At 32.8% G+C, this 20,514-nt stretch overlaps 1 protein-coding gene across 1 annotated transcript; it reads left to right on the forward strand.

Annotated features, from left to right (window-relative positions):
• The first annotated feature begins 5,660 nt into the window (after positions 1-5,660).
• Positions 5,661-19,627, forward strand: LOC124359983 (excitatory amino acid transporter 2-like). The gene is given in 8 exon segments (XM_046813197.1): positions 5,661-5,721; positions 7,047-7,152; positions 8,114-8,240; positions 10,862-11,095; positions 14,305-14,480; positions 14,483-14,498; positions 15,503-15,637; positions 16,647-19,627. Coding segments are annotated over 8 exon segments (1,062 nt in total). The 5' UTR covers position 5,661; the 3' UTR covers positions 16,855-19,627.
• Positions 19,628-20,514: the final 887 nt, after the last annotated feature.

Genomic DNA, 20,514 nt, shown 5'->3' on the forward strand with positions numbered 1-20,514 from the left:
TTGCATCGGAAAGTAATAGAGTAGGATTTTATCAAACCTGCCTTAAGGCCTGTTGACAGACTGTTTTTGGGCAGCTATCTTTCCGACTACTTTTGTTTACATATGAAATGTATATAATGAAACGTTTCTTGCCTTTTTTTGATGGAAAGTGACTGTGATATGTGATTGATGAGGTTGATAAGGTTATGGTAGTTTATACATTGCTGTAAGCTCCTGTCTGCATGGGAACGTTAGTAAGCTAACCTAATATTTTTAGCCTAAATAATTAGTTAATTTTAGTCAATCAAAAATTACTCTTAAAAACAGTTTGTACTAACTTTCTTAAAAACACTAAAGCCTTAGCAAATGTTGTGTACTTCTTCTATGTATTTAATGTTTTGAGGGTTTTTGAGCCAGTTTATTTTATATTTTAAGAAAACGTGCAAATTAAATATATTTGTATGGTAGCTGTTGTTAATAATCGAGATCTTTGCATGTTAAAATTAAAAGAGTAAACATTATTTGTATTTTGCAATGTAAATGCAATCACTATTATATTTATCGAAATCATATTTATTGCATGTAAGTATTAAATATACTTAATTAAAATATTGTGGAATAAAATTTATTAAAGATGAATAAATATTACAGAATATAAAAAAATTAAAAATAAATGGTAGTATTACATTACAACAAATTGATTTTGAATATTCCATCAGTTTTTTTTTTATACAAATTTATTCTTTCTATGTTTTTTTTTTCAATATCAAAATTCAAAATCAATAATTTGTATAATTTATACAAAACACTATTATTGTACAAGTGAATTACAAAAATTACTAGAGTGATGATTGATAACTGACCTTTTTTGAATGTTCATATTACATTTTTCAATATGAAGGTATTTTTTCATATACTTATAGAAATGATATTACAGTTTAAGGGATATTTATTCAAGTTCAGTTTTAAGCAGCTTGTTTAGATGGTTGTGTATTTCCTTAATTATTTTTAAATAATTAATGGTTAAAAACGTGATATGTTGAATTATTTTTATCATTCAATCGTTCTTAAACAATTTACATGTTTTGCTCATACATATGCAGCATGGCAACAGTAGCTTTAAACTGAAGTATTATATTTATTAAACAATTTAATTTGAAATTAAAATTTTCAATATAGGTTTAAATTAATAGGACTGAAAGCCAGGGATTGTTACTTGGATAGGAAGATCATCAGACTTACCATGAAAAACTATCTTCTAGGGTCCACTAATTGAAAGAACACTGGACTGTGTTTTTTATCCACAGTTGTAAAATCATTACCAAAGACTGTAATCCCTCACAGTTAAGAAGATGGGAACTAGCATACCAATGAGTAACAAAATCAAGAAATCCTCGAAACCTAAACCTGAGATAAGTCCCTCCCTCCACTTCCTTCAGCAGACTAACAGTTTCATGGATATTTAATATAGTACTCAATACAGTATCAACAGTGTTATAAAGTGATAATGGTGTCTATATATAGTGAATTGGCAACATTGCTTCCCATATTGATTCTGCAACCCAAAATGAATAAACAACTAGTGTAGAATGTTCTCTACTGGTTGAGAAAGATTGCAGTGTGATATAAAATTTCTAACTATGTGTAAAACATGTGTAATTTAATGTATTCTTTCAATCAGTGGACCCTAGAAGATAGTTTTCTAAGTAAGTCTGCCTATCTTCCTTTCAACAAGTAACAATTTTTGAATATATGGTTGATTTTTCATTTATCAATAAATGAAAAATTGTCTTAGGAATACAATTTAGATAAAGTTTAATAAATATTGTATGGTATGATGTATATAGGTTTATATGTAGACACATATATCATAAGTGTGTAGAATTTAATAAATATTGTAAATACCACCTCAAGCAATGAGGAGTTATTGATAAATTTTAGCACGGATAAAGTTGCATATCATTTTAATAGTATTATTTAGAGAAGGACAAAGTTGAATAAAAGAGAAATTCATGTAACTTTAACAATAATGACAAACATTTGAAGTTTTAGAGCTCAATATAAAATGAGCCATCTTATCTAATTTTTTAAAGACTATTAAGTAAAAGACAAAATTTGACATGACACCCTATTAAGATGTTTCTTGTTCTTTTAAAAGGAGTCCAATTGTCAAATACGCCTGTAGGGCCTTTTGGACGTTTTAAAAGCATGAAATAAAGTCCTAGCAGTTTAAATTTACAGGAAATATTCTATAAACAGCTAAAAACATCCCACCAGGTCTTCTGAGTAGACTTTCCCTTCCTTATCCAAGTTCCAGAAATGGCAAAAAGATCCATAGCTAATAAATGCAGGATAGTCGAAAAGCAAATATTCTCCAGTTTTGTCTTGCCCATTACGTTGCCAACATAATGGATTATCTCTAGAGGTACTCACTCAGTGAAAACTGTTTCTTCAGATATCCAAACACTGTGACAGGCCCATTATCCAGAAATTGAACATCTACTCCTGGAGGAAGATCAATGCCAAAATATAGGAAATCGAATTAAGATTAAGGCCATTCTTAAGCCTGTAACAATCTCTATTTTCTTGTGCAAGTTCAATTTAGCTCTGAAAGATACTTTGGGATTCCAAAGAATGGTTGAGATCCTGTCATGTGTGATGCTGAGCCCACTTTTGTCAAATCAACAGCCTTTTATTTCTCGCAATCTCCTCATGGTTATAACCTCACCTTACAAACTTTGACTCTGCAGAGAGAGGAAAACTACATGATAATAATTCCAGGTAAGGTTGAGTTAAACACAGGAGTTCAGTGCTTTCAAAGCTGTCTGGTTATCAATGAAAATGTATACAAAGGCTGTTCGAAAAGTATTCAATATTTTGATATTACTGGAAAAGTAGTTTACTGATCCCAACCAAAATATAGTTTTCTATAAAGTACACTTCCCTTGGATACGATACACTTCTTCAAATGATCCTCTTACTTTGAGAACCGAGTTGCTACTTCGAGAAGTCCTCCTTTGGAGTTTGGCATTATTGCTGCCATCGCTTTCGGTTTGACATCTTAAGGAAATCTGGTTCCTTTGAGTGGGAATTTCAATTTGAACAGCCAGAAGTGAGGGGTTGGTTGTTTTGTACAAGCCTTGTGCGACTTCGATCTTAGATGGGAAAATTTGGGATGGATTTCTCAACCACTCATTTTAAACCCAAATCCTTGGAAAGAATTTTGGCAATAATAGTTTCTGTATGGCAAACCTCCCTCCAACAAGCGCACTGTTAAGTGATTATCCTCTGTGATTGTTAATCACAAATGCTTAATGTTTTCTAGGTTCATGATAGATAGTGCATTCTGAATCGATTAAATGCAGTTGTCATAGATAAGGAGTTAGATATTGTCATTAGATATGTGATATTCAGTGATTACTCATTGAGTATCACATACTTTCCAGACAACCCTTTTATGTTGTCTTTATACCACAGACAAAGATTCTTACAAGAATTTCCCTCCATAATGGCAGTACCCTTTTCTTTGAAAACTGTGAAGCAATAACCCATAGGGACCATCAGCTTCCTAGTATGAAATTACCTTCACTTCTGTAATTCCAGCACAAATGCCACATATTCCCATCAATAAAGCCCCCCCCCCACCCCCCCCCCCCCCCACCCCCCCCCCCCCCCACCCCCCCCCCCCCCCACCCCCCCCCCCCCCCACCCCCCCCCCCCCCCACCCCCCCCCAAAAAACATACATTCCGAAAAGTCACAATGCATGTATATGCTGCAAAATATTCACATTCTTATCTTAGTCGGTATTCCTTAAGACTTATATAAGTTCAGATACTGGTATATGCGGAATTATTTTAGCACTAGCATTAAAAAATAAGCAAAAAAGGTACCGTTAATGTTTTCGGCCAAGACCTAATTCGTACTGTCAACAGAGAGCATTATCAATTTCATAAAAGGATTATTCCGAATGAAGGTGTCTTCCTTATCTATTTCAACCGTAATATAAATAGAACGATCCCTATTCATAACCTAGTAAAATATTTTTGTTACTAAAAATATGTTACCGCATTAACATTTTCAATATTAATAACAAGCAACAGTACAAAATAAAACTTTACATTTTCAACGTTGAGTAATGTTTCCAGTATACATTACCAGTACACATCTTAGTGGCATAGTTAAGCCGCAACAAAGAACAAACAAACGATAGAAAACTGACCGAGACAATAGAGCGTTTTACGCCATAGCGAATTGCCGGTGTCGTTTGTATGGCATAGTGTAACAATGGATCCATTTACAGATGAAACTCCTCTGTTACTTTAGGTAAAACCTCACTGTGACCAACCATAGTACTTTCTCAGTAATTACTTTAAATAGAATATGCCTAATGATGAGCCTCGTTTGTTCACTAAGTACTGAATTGGCATTAAATGTAATTCCATGTATATTGATTGTTTATTTATATTAATAGCTCATTAGTTGTTTACTAGGACACACCCCTGTTTAGTGTTGTCGCTCTTCGTTGGTTCTTCATCCTCAGATAGTATGCAATTTTAGTCACCTATTTCGTACAATCACAGTGTTACTTCTTCAAAACTCTAAATGGATTAATAATCCTCTAGCCAGCTATGTCATTAAATAATAATTTCTTAATTAATAAGAACATATTTTGGCAGAAAAAGGTATGTTTGACTCTTTCACAAACGCTCTTTAACACCATCTTAACTTTGATGATATTACCTTTAATTTATTCTGCAATTTGAGGGTTCTGAAAAATGTTTTGTAATTTTGTAGTCACTGTCAAACATATTAATCTTCCCAAAATCCTAACGAACTCTCATTTAGTAGTAGAATAATTTAAAGTGATATGTTACAACAAGTATAAAACTACGTTTCTAGGATTGAAATCTGCCTTCTTCTTCAAAAAAAGAGTAATACATGAACGTGCATTTATAAACTAAAAGGTGCGCCAATAGACAGTCACGCAAAATTCCATAATGCCTGAATGGTACACCAACAGCTTGAAGTCCAGACTGGAGAAAATGAACCCAAGCGACATCCTACATAGACGTCAAGAACATACAACACGTTACACAAACCCTAGTTAAAGTGGAACACTAACGTAGTGTTACATTTTTTGTAGCATAACGATGGCAAATGTTCAAAATTGTATTATCCTTCTAAACCATCCATTGTTAATAAGAAACTTTAAACAAAAAAATTAAAGTTGAATCAATCGATTAAAATATTTCACCTTAATGACTAATTTCAATATATTCAATCATCTGTTTGCATCTTCGTTCCCAATATATTACATTTTATAGTTGGATAATTATCTCCAATAACTATCTGTTTGTAAAGTTTCCATTCACATACTGACGGGTGATAATTATTTTTTAAATACTCGTAACTGTAATCGTTGAACTTTTCTCGCAAACAGCCACATCGGGATACATTTTGGGGCCTATAAAATTAAAAAAAAAAAAAAATGGAAATGTTTTAAACTTTCCTGTTGCTTTGAGATCAACCTTCATCTAAAATTTTAAAATTCACGTTTTATTGTTTGCCGGAAGTGTATCATAGTTCTGTCATTCAGTGAACATGCCTACCCATACTACCAGAACTTGTTATACTTTTAGGTAAAACTCATTTTAACATATATTATTATCCATTCCAGAAACATGTTTCCGGACAACTTGGTTCAGGCGTGTTTCCAGCAAGTCTCTACAACTTATAAAAAGGTTTGTTAATTTTATAGTATTTGAAAATCGTGAATGTTTATTACTGTAAATATATATATATATATATATTACTTCCAGTTTTATTAATTTTTATTTCATCTATATCCATTTATTGTAGAAATAACTTCGTCCAGTGCTTCTATGTTTTAACATATACATTTATACATGCATCTATACATTGTGCATGATGATTATTGTATCTTTAAATTATTTGTCTATACGCTGTATTGGAAGAACTTTTTAATTACTGCCTGCAGCAATTTTTAAACTTAAAATTAACCTTTTCTCTGTATTGTATACCAACTGACGGGTAAGCTTGTAGCGAAGTTGTCACTCTGTACGTCGTCTTACACGTAAGTTCTGTAAGCTGAATAAAGAAACTGAAAATTCGCATGAGAAAATAAGTATTATTGGTATCGGAGAGATATTCTCTCATGGTTCCTCTGTCGGAGAGCTATTACCTTTTTAACAACGTTACGGTAAGAAGGAGCGCCCTTTTCACGAACGCATGGAAGTGGCGATGTCCGAGCTGTCTAAGACGAGAGACTGGATCTAAGCTAGAGATCTAGAGAATCTAGAGCGTAGGTTCAAACCCTGTCTGTGACCGAAGCATTTTGATTAATACCAGCGACCTTGTGCTGTATCACTCTCCCCCTTAATCTGTTAGATAAGATCCTCGTACAGGCCAGTGGCCCATGAGGACGGACAAAGTAATGCTTAAAGTGATCGTCCTCTCTTTTTTTAAGACCTAACCATGAGTGATGTGTTTGATTCATTATAGAACATATCTTCAACATTCTGTACCTATAAATATTTCACTTTCAATAACTGGCAAATCCATTGTTTTTCTTCGAAACACGTAGGTAATACTTATATGTCTTTGTGAAGCTCATAGTCCAGTGGCTATAGCCTTTTAGCGATTATGTCTGGCCCATTGAAAGTTTAATGGTAAAAACTTACTTTTAAGTAACCCTATCCTACTACTAGAGATGTGAGTAATGACGCTCTGTTCAATCTCACGCTCAGTCAATCTGAATGCACTGACAATCAGTCAGTTGAGATGAGATTGGCTGTTGATTGTCTCCTCTTAGCAATCTTCCCCTCGACATCATCAATCAACCACTTGTTTCATTTTGTAAACAATAAGATAATCCAATGTGTAATTTTTATATTAAGCATTAGTTAAGATGAAAGAATATTGAAGTTCACTCGTTTGTGTAAAGTTTCAAAATGATAAGCTGGTACTTCCAACCAAATCGTATTATGTTTTAATTTAGTTCATATGAAGAGTGAATAAAGTGTACAAAACATATGTTTCCACACAGGTAAAACCCTTGGTAATCACCAGCTCGAACCACACGGACGACAAACCGGTAGACGAATATATTTTGAAGCCTCAATTGGTCTACAAGGACGGCACGAATGTTATGGGTATGTAATTCGCTTCTTTATTAATAATCTTATTAGGTAATACTCGTAATTTGCCAATTGTTTGCAAGATGTTTGTAACTATCTTAAATCTATTAAAGGGCAACAACAAAGGATCTCGACAACAATGGTCTGTCTCCCGTGTACGGTATACAGTGAAAAAAGAAAAAAGGGTGCTGTTAATAATCGAGGGGATTGTTGAGGTCAACAATTTTCCCTACAGGTGGCAACACTGAGCGAATGTTGTGTCAACTTCAAGCGTTCTGTTTTTATACGGTTTTTTCGTTTTTTGTTTTTGACATCTCGTGACAATGGAAGATAGATGTTGCATTATACATAACCTACATTATTTCACTTTGGGCATCCGATGTGGATTTTAGAAATGTTTCATCAAAAAGCTCACGATAAACACGAAATAAACACATTGAATAATAACAATTCACTACATAATATTTAGCTTATTTGAAAAATTTTAAGGCAGCTTTGAAATGAAAATCAAGTTAAGTTGTTTAAAATTGGCAAAAGTATATTTTTTTATACTTTCATTTTTGTTTGTATTTATTAAATAATATTCCATTTCAAATCTTTGGCTACATACATACTGAATACTTAACCCGTATTATCATATTTTAATATACCTAAAAAATATGGTTTTCTCTTTATTTTTTGTACATTTGAAAAATAATGATGTTTTTTGTCTTTCTTTCGAATCATGAGTGCTCAGTCCCGTCTTTATCAATAAAAGTGAATCGAAAACCACTGATGAAGCTTAAATGTGTCAATTTTTGTAAAATTTTAACATTAAGAGAGGTAAATTCTGCTCTTGCAGGAAATGCCTATTTCCTTCACCTAAATCAATCGCTGTTCTATTTAATAGCTTACAATTGCTTTTAAATGTACAATATATCAGAGTGCTTTATGGTAGCATTCATTACAAATGTATTGAATGATTGTTATGTTTCAGGCATGATTGTTTTCTGCCTGGCGTTTGGCCTGTTGGCTGGACAGATGGGAGAGAGGGGCAAGCTTATGGTTCAGTTCTTTGTTGTGTTGAATGACATAATAATGAAGCTTGTTGGCGTGGTAATGTGGTGAGTAACCATTTGAAAATACTTTTTCCATTATTATCTACAAAGATATGACCTTTTGATCCATACAAAGAACCAGAAATGGTGTGTTTTTACTTTATCCACCTGTAAAAGTTAAATGATTTGATAAAACCATCTTTTAGTTACGCTAAATATTATATATTTCTATTACTTTACAGGTTTGAATAATGTTTCCAATATAATATTAAAGCTATTTAATTAGAATATTCACTAAAAACTAAATGGAGAAGAATCGGGCTATAGGTAAATCGCTTACAAAAAGACACTGGGCGATTTTAGTTCATGCAGGGTAGAGTAAATACCCCATTGGTCGTCACTCGCCCGCTTGTTCTATCCCCTGGCCTGGCCACTGCCACTTAACGGCTAACCTCGCTCCAAAATGCAAGCTCCCTGGATACGTCTATGGCTACATTAGACTGATCAGTTAATTATTTCTAATTGTATAGGCCTACACACAAAAATACATTATGTTTATAGAATTTGTAGGTAGCTACAAGGTAAACAAAATGGCGAGCGAGACACTACCCACACAGCTGGTGAAACAAAGACGAGGAGATGCTCGCCCACTTCCCACCACTGGAGGGGGCCTCTTTTGCGCGTGGCTGCTCGGATATTTGCTTCTGCGCAGGTTTCTTTACGAGTGGTTTATCCATAACACATTTAATAATGAGAAGGATGCTATCCTAAAATCACCTTTGAAATATAATTGTTAGATTGTAGTGGGGATTTTCAAATTAATCGAATTTAATTTTAAAATTTTTACATTATAGTAGATAACTTTTTTAAAGGTACACCGATATGACGGAGTATCGAAAGACCCGAAGGAATGCAACGAAAGTCATTATCTAATTGACTGTAACTTTTTTCCTGAATTAGTGAATTTCAAGGACTATAACTTTGTTGTCCTTTGACCTTTTTATTTCAAAAACAATCAACTTCTTCGTTGGACCAAGAGAAACCTGCATTTCAAGTCTGTAGGATGTTAGGATGTTTCTATCAAGAGTCACCATACATATGGGTATACAGTTAACAGCATGAATTACCTGTTGGATCATTAACACTTTTACCGTATCACCGGTCTGTGAGACCGGAGGGGAATTTCATGTTTCTGAAATTGGCACTACTGTGTTCGGTTGCCCCCTCCACGCTCAGTAGCTGTAAACCGGTCTCTCCCGAGCCGGTTTTTGATTGGTTTTAGTTTGTCTAGGGCGTTTTACCTTGAATCAGTCCAGTTATTTTGTGAGAGCTACGGTCTACTGTACCGGACGATACGGTTACTGTAACTATTCTACCGGTCTGTCATAACCGGATGATACGGTTAAAGTTGTGAATAGTTATTACGTGTTTGAATATATTACTTTTATGTTTTATTATAACTTGTTATAATCATGAGTGACTCGGAAATTTTAAGAGTGAACGATGCAAGATTTAACGAGCGACTTTTACAACTCCTACAAAACATTGAAGGGGATGATAATGACGATGAACCTATTGACGATTCGGATTAAGATCAAAACTATGTAGTGTCTGATAACGAACTAAATCAAAGTGTGAAAGTGATGATAGTTTTTGCTGTTGATGAACCCCAACTGGAAGATGAAGATGACATCCACTATTGTGTCGAAAATTATTTGGTTCAGGAATCTGAAGATGACTTTTTTGGGGGAAAAGATGGTACCGTATGGTGCAGAAAGGAGCCACCCAAGCAGCGCCAGAACACCTCAACATAACATTTTGAGGGGACCATTACCCGGGCCTACTGCAAGAGCAAGAGCCTTAAGTAACAATCCACTCATTACAAGATTTGAATTCATAAAACGTCTGACCTTAAAACTTGTAAAGCCTCACATAACAAGACGCCTAGAAATTCAAAATTTGCCAAGAGACATTAGACGCGTCATCACGGAGTACGTTGGAGAAACAGAAGCTGCTAATGAATGTGTTTCCTAGTGACAAACTGGAAAAAACGGAAGACATGTTCCAAGTGCCCAGCTTCTAAGGAAAGAAAAACCAATTACAAATGTATCAATTGCGGACCACCCATCTGTTTGGAGTGCAGCAGAAAGTTGTGCATTTCATATGTTCAGAATATCTAAAATTTGTGGATGCTTTTTTTGTATGTACTTATGCCTTTTTTTAAGTTTAAATTGCTTTGGTTAAAAATGTATGTGTATTTCTGATACTTTTAAATACAGGTTTATACTATACCAGTATTCTAGAATATTATTTTCCATCCTAAATTTCCCAAATTATTTAATTTTTTAATTTTTTGCAATTATAAAATTTTAAAAATATTATTTGTAGTGTTTTATATCAACGGGGAATAATTGTAAATATATTTTGTGTTTAAATCTGAAGTAAAAAACAAGAATAGCCCAAAAAAAGCAAAAAAAAAAACCTCCCTCAGGTCTGTGAGACCGGATGATACTGTAAAGTGATTGTAATTTCGAGATACGGTAAAAGTGTTAATAATTTTAAGCAACCTGTGCTTTGAAAAATACCACATACCGGAATTGAAATATTGGAAGTTTTAAAAGGACTATCTTTCATTGCACTTTATGTTGTTTAAACGTTTTATTACATTATATCTTTATACATTCTAGGTACTCTCCATTCGGAATTATGTGCCTCATCGCCGGCAAGATCATGGGTATTGCCAACCTAGCATCCACAGCCCAGCAGTTAGGCATGTATATGATAACTGTCATCATAGGACTGATGATACATGCGATCTTGACGTTACCAACGATCTACTTCTTGCTTACCCGCAAGAACCCGGCTGTATTCTTCAGGGGAATGTTGCAGGCTTGGGTCACCGCCCTCGGCACCGCTAGCAGGTAACATGAGTCTGCAATCATTGTAATTTCAACAGCTACCGTATAAATAATGATTTAAAATACGTTTGCGTTACCAACTATATCCTGTTTACCTACAAGAACATAGCTATCTTTCTAGGGAAAAGGTACCAACCTGTGTCAACGCTCTTGACACTCTAGTAGTTAACACGAGTCTGCAATCATGGTAACTTCAACATCATTCAACATAGGCATGATTATCCACCTGATATTCACATTGCCAAGCATTTCTTGCTTATCCACAAGAATTCTTTCTTCGTGAAAATGTTGCAATCCTAGACAATCGTCCTTAGTGTCACCAACTAGAAATAGTACATGAGGTTCTATCAAATTCTTGACAAGACTTTCAAAAGTTTTGGAAGGTGGTATTTGAAAGTCCAGTGCTAAACTAGTTGCCGTGTACACTATAAACCATGCGTATATGGCTGCCTCAGAAAACATTATGGTAGTTGCATTAAGTAAGTAGGTATAAGAAATGACTATGTTGTTCTGGAAAAAATAAAGCTTCTTTCATTTACTCATTAAGCATCAAAATACTGTGTGTGTGAATGTCCGTGACATTATCTGACACAATAGTAGGGCTGAATCACAAAATTAGAAGAGTTACTTCACAATATGTTAGATAAGCTTAGTGTGATCCGCAAAAGATTCAATATATATGCACAGTTCACTATGATCAAATAGCTATAGTATTGCGTGTGTTCTGGTACTTTCTCCAGTGATCATTGAAGTTATCACTTTTTCTTGTTTTACTCGATCATTTGGTACAGTCTTAGATCATTCCATTGCTAATAAAGAAGTTTAGTTTGTTAGAACTTTAGACCATGCGTCACCAAGATTTCCGATCAAGATTCTCCAAGGCATGAATATGAATTTTAGCAAAAGGAATGATTTCAGGGCTACGGACTATGTGCAGAGCACTGACTACATACACCTCAACAGACAAGCATAAAATGGACCAAATTTGGATTTGAGCATCTATGTGATATGCCCTTTAACATTGTTGCTCAAATCCAAGGTTCTCCTTATGTCTTATGTTAGTCATGGTACTTAAAAATATTCTCCTGACTAACAGAAAGTGTATCTTGGACTACTAAAAAGTTTACTTCCAAATCTTATTAATCAATCCAATAGAGAGAATGAAGATACAATAATTCTTCGATGTATATAATGTCACATTGTGAGAAGAATGAGTATGAAAGAGTAGGAATGGCGTGAAAGGAAAATATAAAAATATATTGCCACTATTCGGAAAAAAATTAATATTTGATAAGCTTTAACATTTATGTAAATTATTGATATAAAGTAAACAAGTTATTACTACAAAGGCACATAAATAAGCCAGGGATTTATAAAATATATAACAATTTTACGACTGCCAAAAGTTCATTTACATAAGCATGTTTGTCACAATGTTTACTTATTCCATATGAATACGTTTTTGCTTGTATGATGTCAATAAGATTTTACATAAGGGTAAGACAACTAATCTCAATGGGCTGTATATTCCTAACTGCGAATTCCAAGATACTGGGGTAAGAAAATAGAGTTAAAAGCTTTAGAACGATTAAATAGAAACTGCTCAAACTGTTAGTGGCTAGTAGAATCGTACCCTCTCCCTTACTTCCTAAGATATAAACTGCTGAGGGTAAATAACTCCTCCATAATTTTACAAAATATTGGAAGTGATGGAGGTTTACAGTTACAAAACAAACATTTTCGACTGTCAAAAAGATTTCTATGCTATCAGACCTCTCATACAGTTTCCAATAACAATAAATCAAATTAGCACTCAGTAAGGTAAACCGACCAAATATCGGATACTTTTTGTTAGGCTTATTTTTTACTACCTAAATAGAACACTACCAAAACTGGTCAAAACTTCAAATAACTACCTGGCTACAAGGTTTGAACATTTAAAAATTGAAAAACTACATACTTACAAAAAAAATCTTCTTTCGATAAAATAATGCACTTTTTGAGATTGAAAAAAACCGTCCTAATATCGGATAGGGGGTTCCTAATATCGGATAAAGTTTTAATATAGGAAAAAAGACATTAGTTTGAACCCTGAAAAACACATTTATTTATTGTGTTCCGACTTCCTTTTTTCCTTTTAAGCTTATGACTTTTGATCTAGTAACTTGAACAACTGTAATTCCTGTTTCGTCAACATTGTAAATTTTTTGTGGTGCAAACTTCAACAGTTCTGGATGCAAAATGTCAAAAAATCCTTTTTTATTCTTTATCATTTGTAAAGTTTTTTACTTATGACAAAGTTACTGCACGGGGTGTGCGGACAGCGAGACTAGGGTTGCGCCCTAGAAAGCCTTTCAACCATTTCTCTCCTGCCATTCCTTTAGACTGTGTAAAATTGTTAGGCAACTTATTTTTTATTGCAAGTTGATAGGCCAGAATTCTGATATCTCTTCGTCTAAGGCCGTAAAACCGTTGGTCCACAGTTTTACAGTAAGTAACTAACTCTGCTTCCAATGTACCCAAAACTGGCCTTTTACCAAGAGGAACTGACACTAAATCTTCAATAGTTTCTGTTGGGTGGTTAACATAATTTTCTAGCGTACATCGAGGAACATTAAACGTTTTCGAAGCCTTTAGATACCCCATATCTTTTATTTTGACAGCATTCACAGCCTTAAGCATGTCTTCTTTCTTCTACTTCTTTCTTGGCGGCATCTAAAACATACATATCACCACAGTGTAATACATGCCTCATATCGGATATCCGATATTAGGGCGACCATACTAAACGATATTAGGATGAAGGCAAACTCATGGCAAACAAAGACATAACCTCAAAAGTAAGATCGCTACGCAATATTTGACGACAGATAATTAAAGCACACTATTCGACAGTTACGTTACATGTAGTAGAAGTCAAAACATACCTTTGTTTATAGTTTCAGATGTGTCACCAAGTAACCACTAAAAATATTTCAAAACTTGAAAATCACAAAAAAATTAACAGCACCGACACAAATCATGGCAGACGTCTCAAACTCACATGAGATAGTGGGCGGGGGTAGGGGTCACCCTTAAGCTGTTTTTCACTTGGAGCAACACCTGTCAGCTGAGATACAGTGGTATCCGATATTATGCAGGTATCCGATATTTGGTCGGATTTAGATAGTGTAATTTTTAATCACACATATCTTATCTGCTCTCTCATACAGTGCAGCCACGCTACCCATCACGTTCCAATGCCTGGAGGAGAACAACAAGATAGATCAGCGAGTGACGAGGTTTGTGGTGGCAGTGGGGGCCACAGTGAACATGGACGGAACTGCCCTCTATGAGGCTGTTGCTGCTATCTTCATCGCCCAGATGAATGGAATACATCTGGGACTTGGGACGTCATCACTGTCAGGTAACCTAATTTTTTTTCTCTTTTAAACCTCAGCTCTTAGCTATGGTGGCTTGTTTTGGGTCACTATGGCTATTATTCCTATCATGATTAGACCTCCCCGAGATTTGAACACATGGTCTCTCAGTTAGAGAGCCGTGACTGTATCCACTAGTCTACGGAGGAGGACATCCTGTAATATTTATCAACCTCGAACTTGGGTCCCTCCTTCTTCTTCTTCTTCTTGTTCCATAAATTGAAAATACGTTAAATTAACACTGTAATAGGATTAAGGAGGTGTGTTACTTTTGACGTACTTCTACAACATGGTTAAAAACTAAAAAAGTAATGAAATTTTTAAAAATTTCTCATTTTTTTATTTAATATAACAGTGCTGTCTGTATGATCGGTACTACTTAAATCGTATTTATAGAAAGTGTGTTATAAACATGTTTTTAATATTTTTAATAAATCCTAAATAGTTAATATGAATTGGGTATTTCAACAAAATAATACGATGAAAATAAAATAAGCACAGAATGAAGAAGAAAAATTATCTATTAAATTGTATACTCACTTTCATTTTTTTAGTATTCAGCATATGTTATTAAATGATTAGTTTGAAAAACCTTTTTTTTAAGTTTGGAAAGAAATTTATCCATACTCAACGTTTAATTCATAAAGTTTTGTTAATTTGACTCTGTATGATTATGTTATAAGAGTAATTCAGTTTTTTCTCATACATACATCCTTTTCCAAAATCTCGAGGGGCCATGGCCACCCAGCCCCTCCCCTGGATCCACCACTAATTTGAATCTAAGTTAGAGATAATGCAGGATAAACTCCTGTCTATGACCATAGCACCTTTTATCAATTTCCATCTATCTTGTACTGCACCGACTCTTCTACTTGATCTGTTTCATAAGATCCTTGCAAGGCCCATGGCTCATGAGGGTGAGCAGAATACGGCTTAAAAGTGTATCGGACTCTACTTTCTTAAAAATATACATGCTTTCCATCTTTTCCAGTTTGACAGCAACTCTGGCAAGCATTGGAGCAGCCTCTATCCCCAGTGCTGCTCTTATCACCATGCTGCTGGTCCTCACCGCCCTTGGTCTGCCAACTTCTGATGTATCTCTGCTATTCGCAGTTGACTGGCTTCTGTAAGTATCCTTGATGGAAATAAGGAAGAGTGCAGCTTGAATAATTGGAATGCAGTGTGGAATATACAAAATAATGCTAAGGGTTTCTAATATTTAATGGACCTTTTATAAAATGTGGATAGTGTGCAAATTTTGTTCATTGGATGGTGTTCATTGTGTTTCTTCTAACAAGGTTAATATAAATAGCGAGCTTTAAATGTCCTATTTTAATAACATAGAATGCACCAATGTCTTAAAATAAATACACAAGTGTGTTTTATCACACAAAAGAAGTTTAGAAAATGTATCCCTTTCATTATTCCATTTCTAAGACCATCCAAAGTTTTAAAGTTTCTTCTACTGTATGTATTCAGAAAAATGTTACTTTTTTACTGGTGCAGACCTCATTTTTGGTGAAAAAATTATCCTTGAAGCTTTAAAGGGTAATTTGAGGGACACTGCATCTTAAATAATAAAATATTAATTTTTGACAACCAAGTTTATTTGTACTTTCAAACTTTTCCTTTCATTTTAAAAGAATTTGATTTTTAGCGCTTTTGACTACAATGTAGCCTAGTTTCCATGGAAAATTTAATGAAAAGCTTAACCATTTTTTTATTTCTGCATAAGTATTCACTTTTTGCTGCTTTATACAGAACAACTGTAACTCAGGGTCGTAAAAACATTAAAATGTCACTTACTTATGGGTCAGGATATACAGTGAGAGTCCAGGTTACTAACCATAAACATCAAAATAACTTTTAAAAAGGAGTCTGGTTCACCACAAAGTAACAGTTAGAGAAGTGACTCTCTCAGAAACCAACACTGAGACTTGCTCTGAAAGAAGTGGCTCTCTCAGAAACAAACTCTGAGAAGACACTCCTCTCAGAGTAGATCCACTCCAACCTCCCATCCTCGATGTTTTATGGCGCCACAAAAAAGACCTGTTAGATTTTCAGTTCAATACTGATTTCCTCAGCTTTTCACTCCTCATAACAAAGAGCAATACTGGAATTGTTAATTGTTTCAGTGACCGTATCCGTACCTCCATCAACGTACTGGGTGACGGTTATGGAGCCGGCATAGTCTACCACATGTCCAAGGATGAGTTGGACAAGATGGACGCTGAAAGAATCACAGAACTGAACGAGGGAAAACACGGCCAAGAGGTGGTTGTAGATGAAAACTTCTGCAAGACCCACACTAACCCATCAAGCTGTTCGGAAACCCAATTGTGAGCTTAATCGACCACCAGAGGAAACCTTGATACGAGAAATGAAATGAAAAAAATGTCATTGGAAGAGATTTCAGAATTTTAAGAGAATGATCTTATACTCTTCAATACACATCGAGTATTCGAAGATAATAATAACATCTTGATATATTAACGATTGTGCCAAATAGCAGCTGTAATAGTAACCAAGCACAAATAATTTTAATTTATACTTTTCGATTGGTATTTTAGTGACAGTAAATAGTTTTTAACCTAGGCTAGTAGTGTCTGTCAGTGTTTGTACTTTTTGTAGCATACATGTGATATTTAACGTGTTCAAATAAGTCAACAGAAGAGCTTCAACTGCAATGTATACAAATAGTAAAAGATACCGTACTCTGTATTGTATGTGTGTAGAATCATTAGAATACAGTTTTAAAGTTAAAACCTGAACCATATCATGACCAAAATAAAGTACTTTTATTAGAAAAAATCATGCTTTAGTTTAACAATTGTTTTGTACTAACTAATAAATAATAACAATGTAGGGAATCAATAATAACATATCTAACGTAGCGTAGTAAAGTTATGACAATTAAATATCAATCATATCCTAATAGTACCTCTAATTTTTTTTTAATTGGAAATTTTAGGATTACTCAAGTATACACCCCCTGACATATCAAAAAGAGAATGTATATCATAAGCAATGTTCAAATATCTTCCTGAAAAAGACAATAATTTAGACTAAGTCACACTAATACTTATGTTATAATATTATTTGTTGATAAATATATTTTATTAATAAAACAATATTTAAACAAGTAACTTATGTCTTGAATTATTATATTTTTAAACATTGCAGCATATTAATTTCTTTATAACTTTTAAAGTTAACATTTTATAAAGCCTGGGTAAAATTAAATTCTTTTATAGTTGTATTTAATTACAAAATATTTTAATTTCATAATTTGTTACAATGTTTGATACTAAAATTCTTTAACACATATTCTTTATTGTGGCATTTTTATGTAGAATATTTTTCATTTAAATAGGTTTTAAGCATCTCAAAATGCAAAATATTTTAAATCCTTTAATAATGATAAAATAATACTTATATCACTCTTGTCTTTAAAATAATCATGACTAATTTTTAGGTTTTAGGAAAAGTAGGATTTTTAAATTGCAGTATATGATAATTAGTATAATAAATAAATAATTAATAATCAGAACTGTTTTGTATTTTATTACTTCAAAAACAATCAATTTTGGTTATTTGTTGCTATTCATCAACATTGTGTTGATGAAAGAGGAGAAATACGCAACTGCAAATTGAATATTCTTGATCTACATGTTTAGTAATTTATTGATTATGCCTCAATAAAACAAATCTCTTGAAGGTATTATATTGAAAATCTTATTAAAATAGATAATGAAAGAATGACCACCATTCAAAATAATCCATGTTCCACCATTGTAAAATTCAATATTTTTAAAAAACCCCAGTAATCAAAAACTTTGAACCTTTTGGCTTTATTTTCCAAATTATGAGCTTTCACGGAGTTCAAAAAGTTAGAAAATAAAATTAATAATTACCGGTACTTGTTATGTTATTAGGTAAATTGTGGATATAAATACACAAATACTAAAGCACAATCACTAAAATTACCATAATTTTAAAAGTACATATCTAATACATTAAACTATTGAAAGTGCATACATTGTATTTTCCGGATTAATAATAACACAATAAACTTCTCCAAGCTGTTTAAAAACTGTTACTTGGCATTAAATTTGTGATGTATTTTAAATAATATGGAATTTAAAATTTAATCAATATGAGATATAAAATTAAATTAGCTCTCTCTAAATAACTAGAGCTGCATTAGTAGATATAGTTTAAATCTAAATCAGTCGTTTTCTCATTTTTTTTTTAAATCTTTGAAATACAACACAATGATAAACTAAAATTAGTTTTATTCTCATTAAATTCACATGCCTTTAAAAACATATAGGATATTTTTACAAAAAAGAAGCAGCTCTAACGAAATGAATACAGTTTTGGAGATACTATACTGTAGAGATTAGAAATTTCAGTTAGCATGATGACCAATGAAGACTACTTTTTTACCAACTGCTGTACAATGTTCGTGAAATGTATTTGTGGACATTATAACAGTATTGTGCTATGGACGATAACATTCACTACATGGACAGTCCTATCTCTTATTTACTCATATATAATAATTTAAGTGTTAATGTATAAACTGTACTGTATTAGTATTATGACAGAAAATAATAACTATATATCAACTCTACAATTTTATGTTAAATGTTATTATATAGATGTGTAAAACACATAAAAATATTAAATTTAATCAGAATTTACTCAATGTTAGAATAGGTATATATTGTTACAATTATTAAATAATAGTTATTAAGTGATTATTTATCTTTGACTTATTTAATAATAATACTCAAACTATTACTCTACACCGCACCCCTTCACTGTTTCTTGTTAGTTTTGCGCTCTAATATTTAAGAATGATTGTGTGATTGTTAAATATATATATATTAGTACTGTACTTGTTTTTTATTATATTATTTATTATAGTTAAGAAATTATTTTTTAATTTGATGTATCTTATAGAGTTATAAATATAGTCTTAATTAATTATTTGTTACCTATAATTGTCTAGTATTAGTATTTGTTAAGTTTGTAACTTAATTGTTTAGTAATATTTTGCCTTGGTTGTCTCTCGTGATTACAAATTTTTCAATAAACTCGTAAATGTGAACTGTGATTTCTTTGTATTTAGTCCTAACCGACTGTTCCTAAACTGAATATAAAATATCAATTTTTAAATATAGTTTATAGTGAAAGGATTAAACAAATTTTACAAACATTTTTCATTGTTAAGAAAAAAACATAATAACGGCCAAAAAATACATTTAAAATCTTATAGATGACCATGCATTTGTCTTCATTATTTTTTTTTAACTTGAAAATTCAAACATAATAATTTGAAAATTGATATTTACTTTCCTCTTTATATATCAAATCCTAAAAAAACACAGAATACAATAAACAATAAATTGTAATTGCATACTTCTTACACAAATACCAAACATGTCAGAGATGTTAATGTAAGTTATCTAGTTAAGAAAATGAACTATTGAATAATACGGACCCATCTCTTTAGACTTGCATCTTAATTATCTTAATAGTATAGGAATTGAAACCCAATTAACATTCTATAAGTATGCAACCTAGTTTTTTTAATCGATGTAGAAAGTTCTCCTAAGAAAGAAACTAATTGTCAACAGCTCAAGCTTGGGTTAGAGTCAAAATTGTATCGGCTCAAAAGAAAAAAATATCAGAAGATAATTTTTTCTCAGATTATTTTTTCTTTGCTTGATACACTTGAAACCAATTTTAAGACAGATAGATAGCTGTATTAGCATCATTACAAGGCAAAGAGACTAAAAGTAACCACTTTAACTCACAAAGAGACTAAAAGTAACCACTTGCACTCAAAATTGGGATCTTTATACGGATGGCTGAAATTTATTGAACTATAACTGTTGTTTATAATGCTTGGTTTTAAGTGTATTAAGTTAAGAAAAGTTTGATCAGAGAAAAAAGTATTGTTTAATATTTTTTACCCTTTTTTTTATGCCCAAC

This window comes from Homalodisca vitripennis, chromosome 4, assembly GCF_021130785.1.
Source record: "Homalodisca vitripennis isolate AUS2020 chromosome 4, UT_GWSS_2.1, whole genome shotgun sequence".
NCBI classification, from domain to species: domain Eukaryota; kingdom Metazoa; phylum Arthropoda; class Insecta; order Hemiptera; family Cicadellidae; genus Homalodisca; species Homalodisca vitripennis.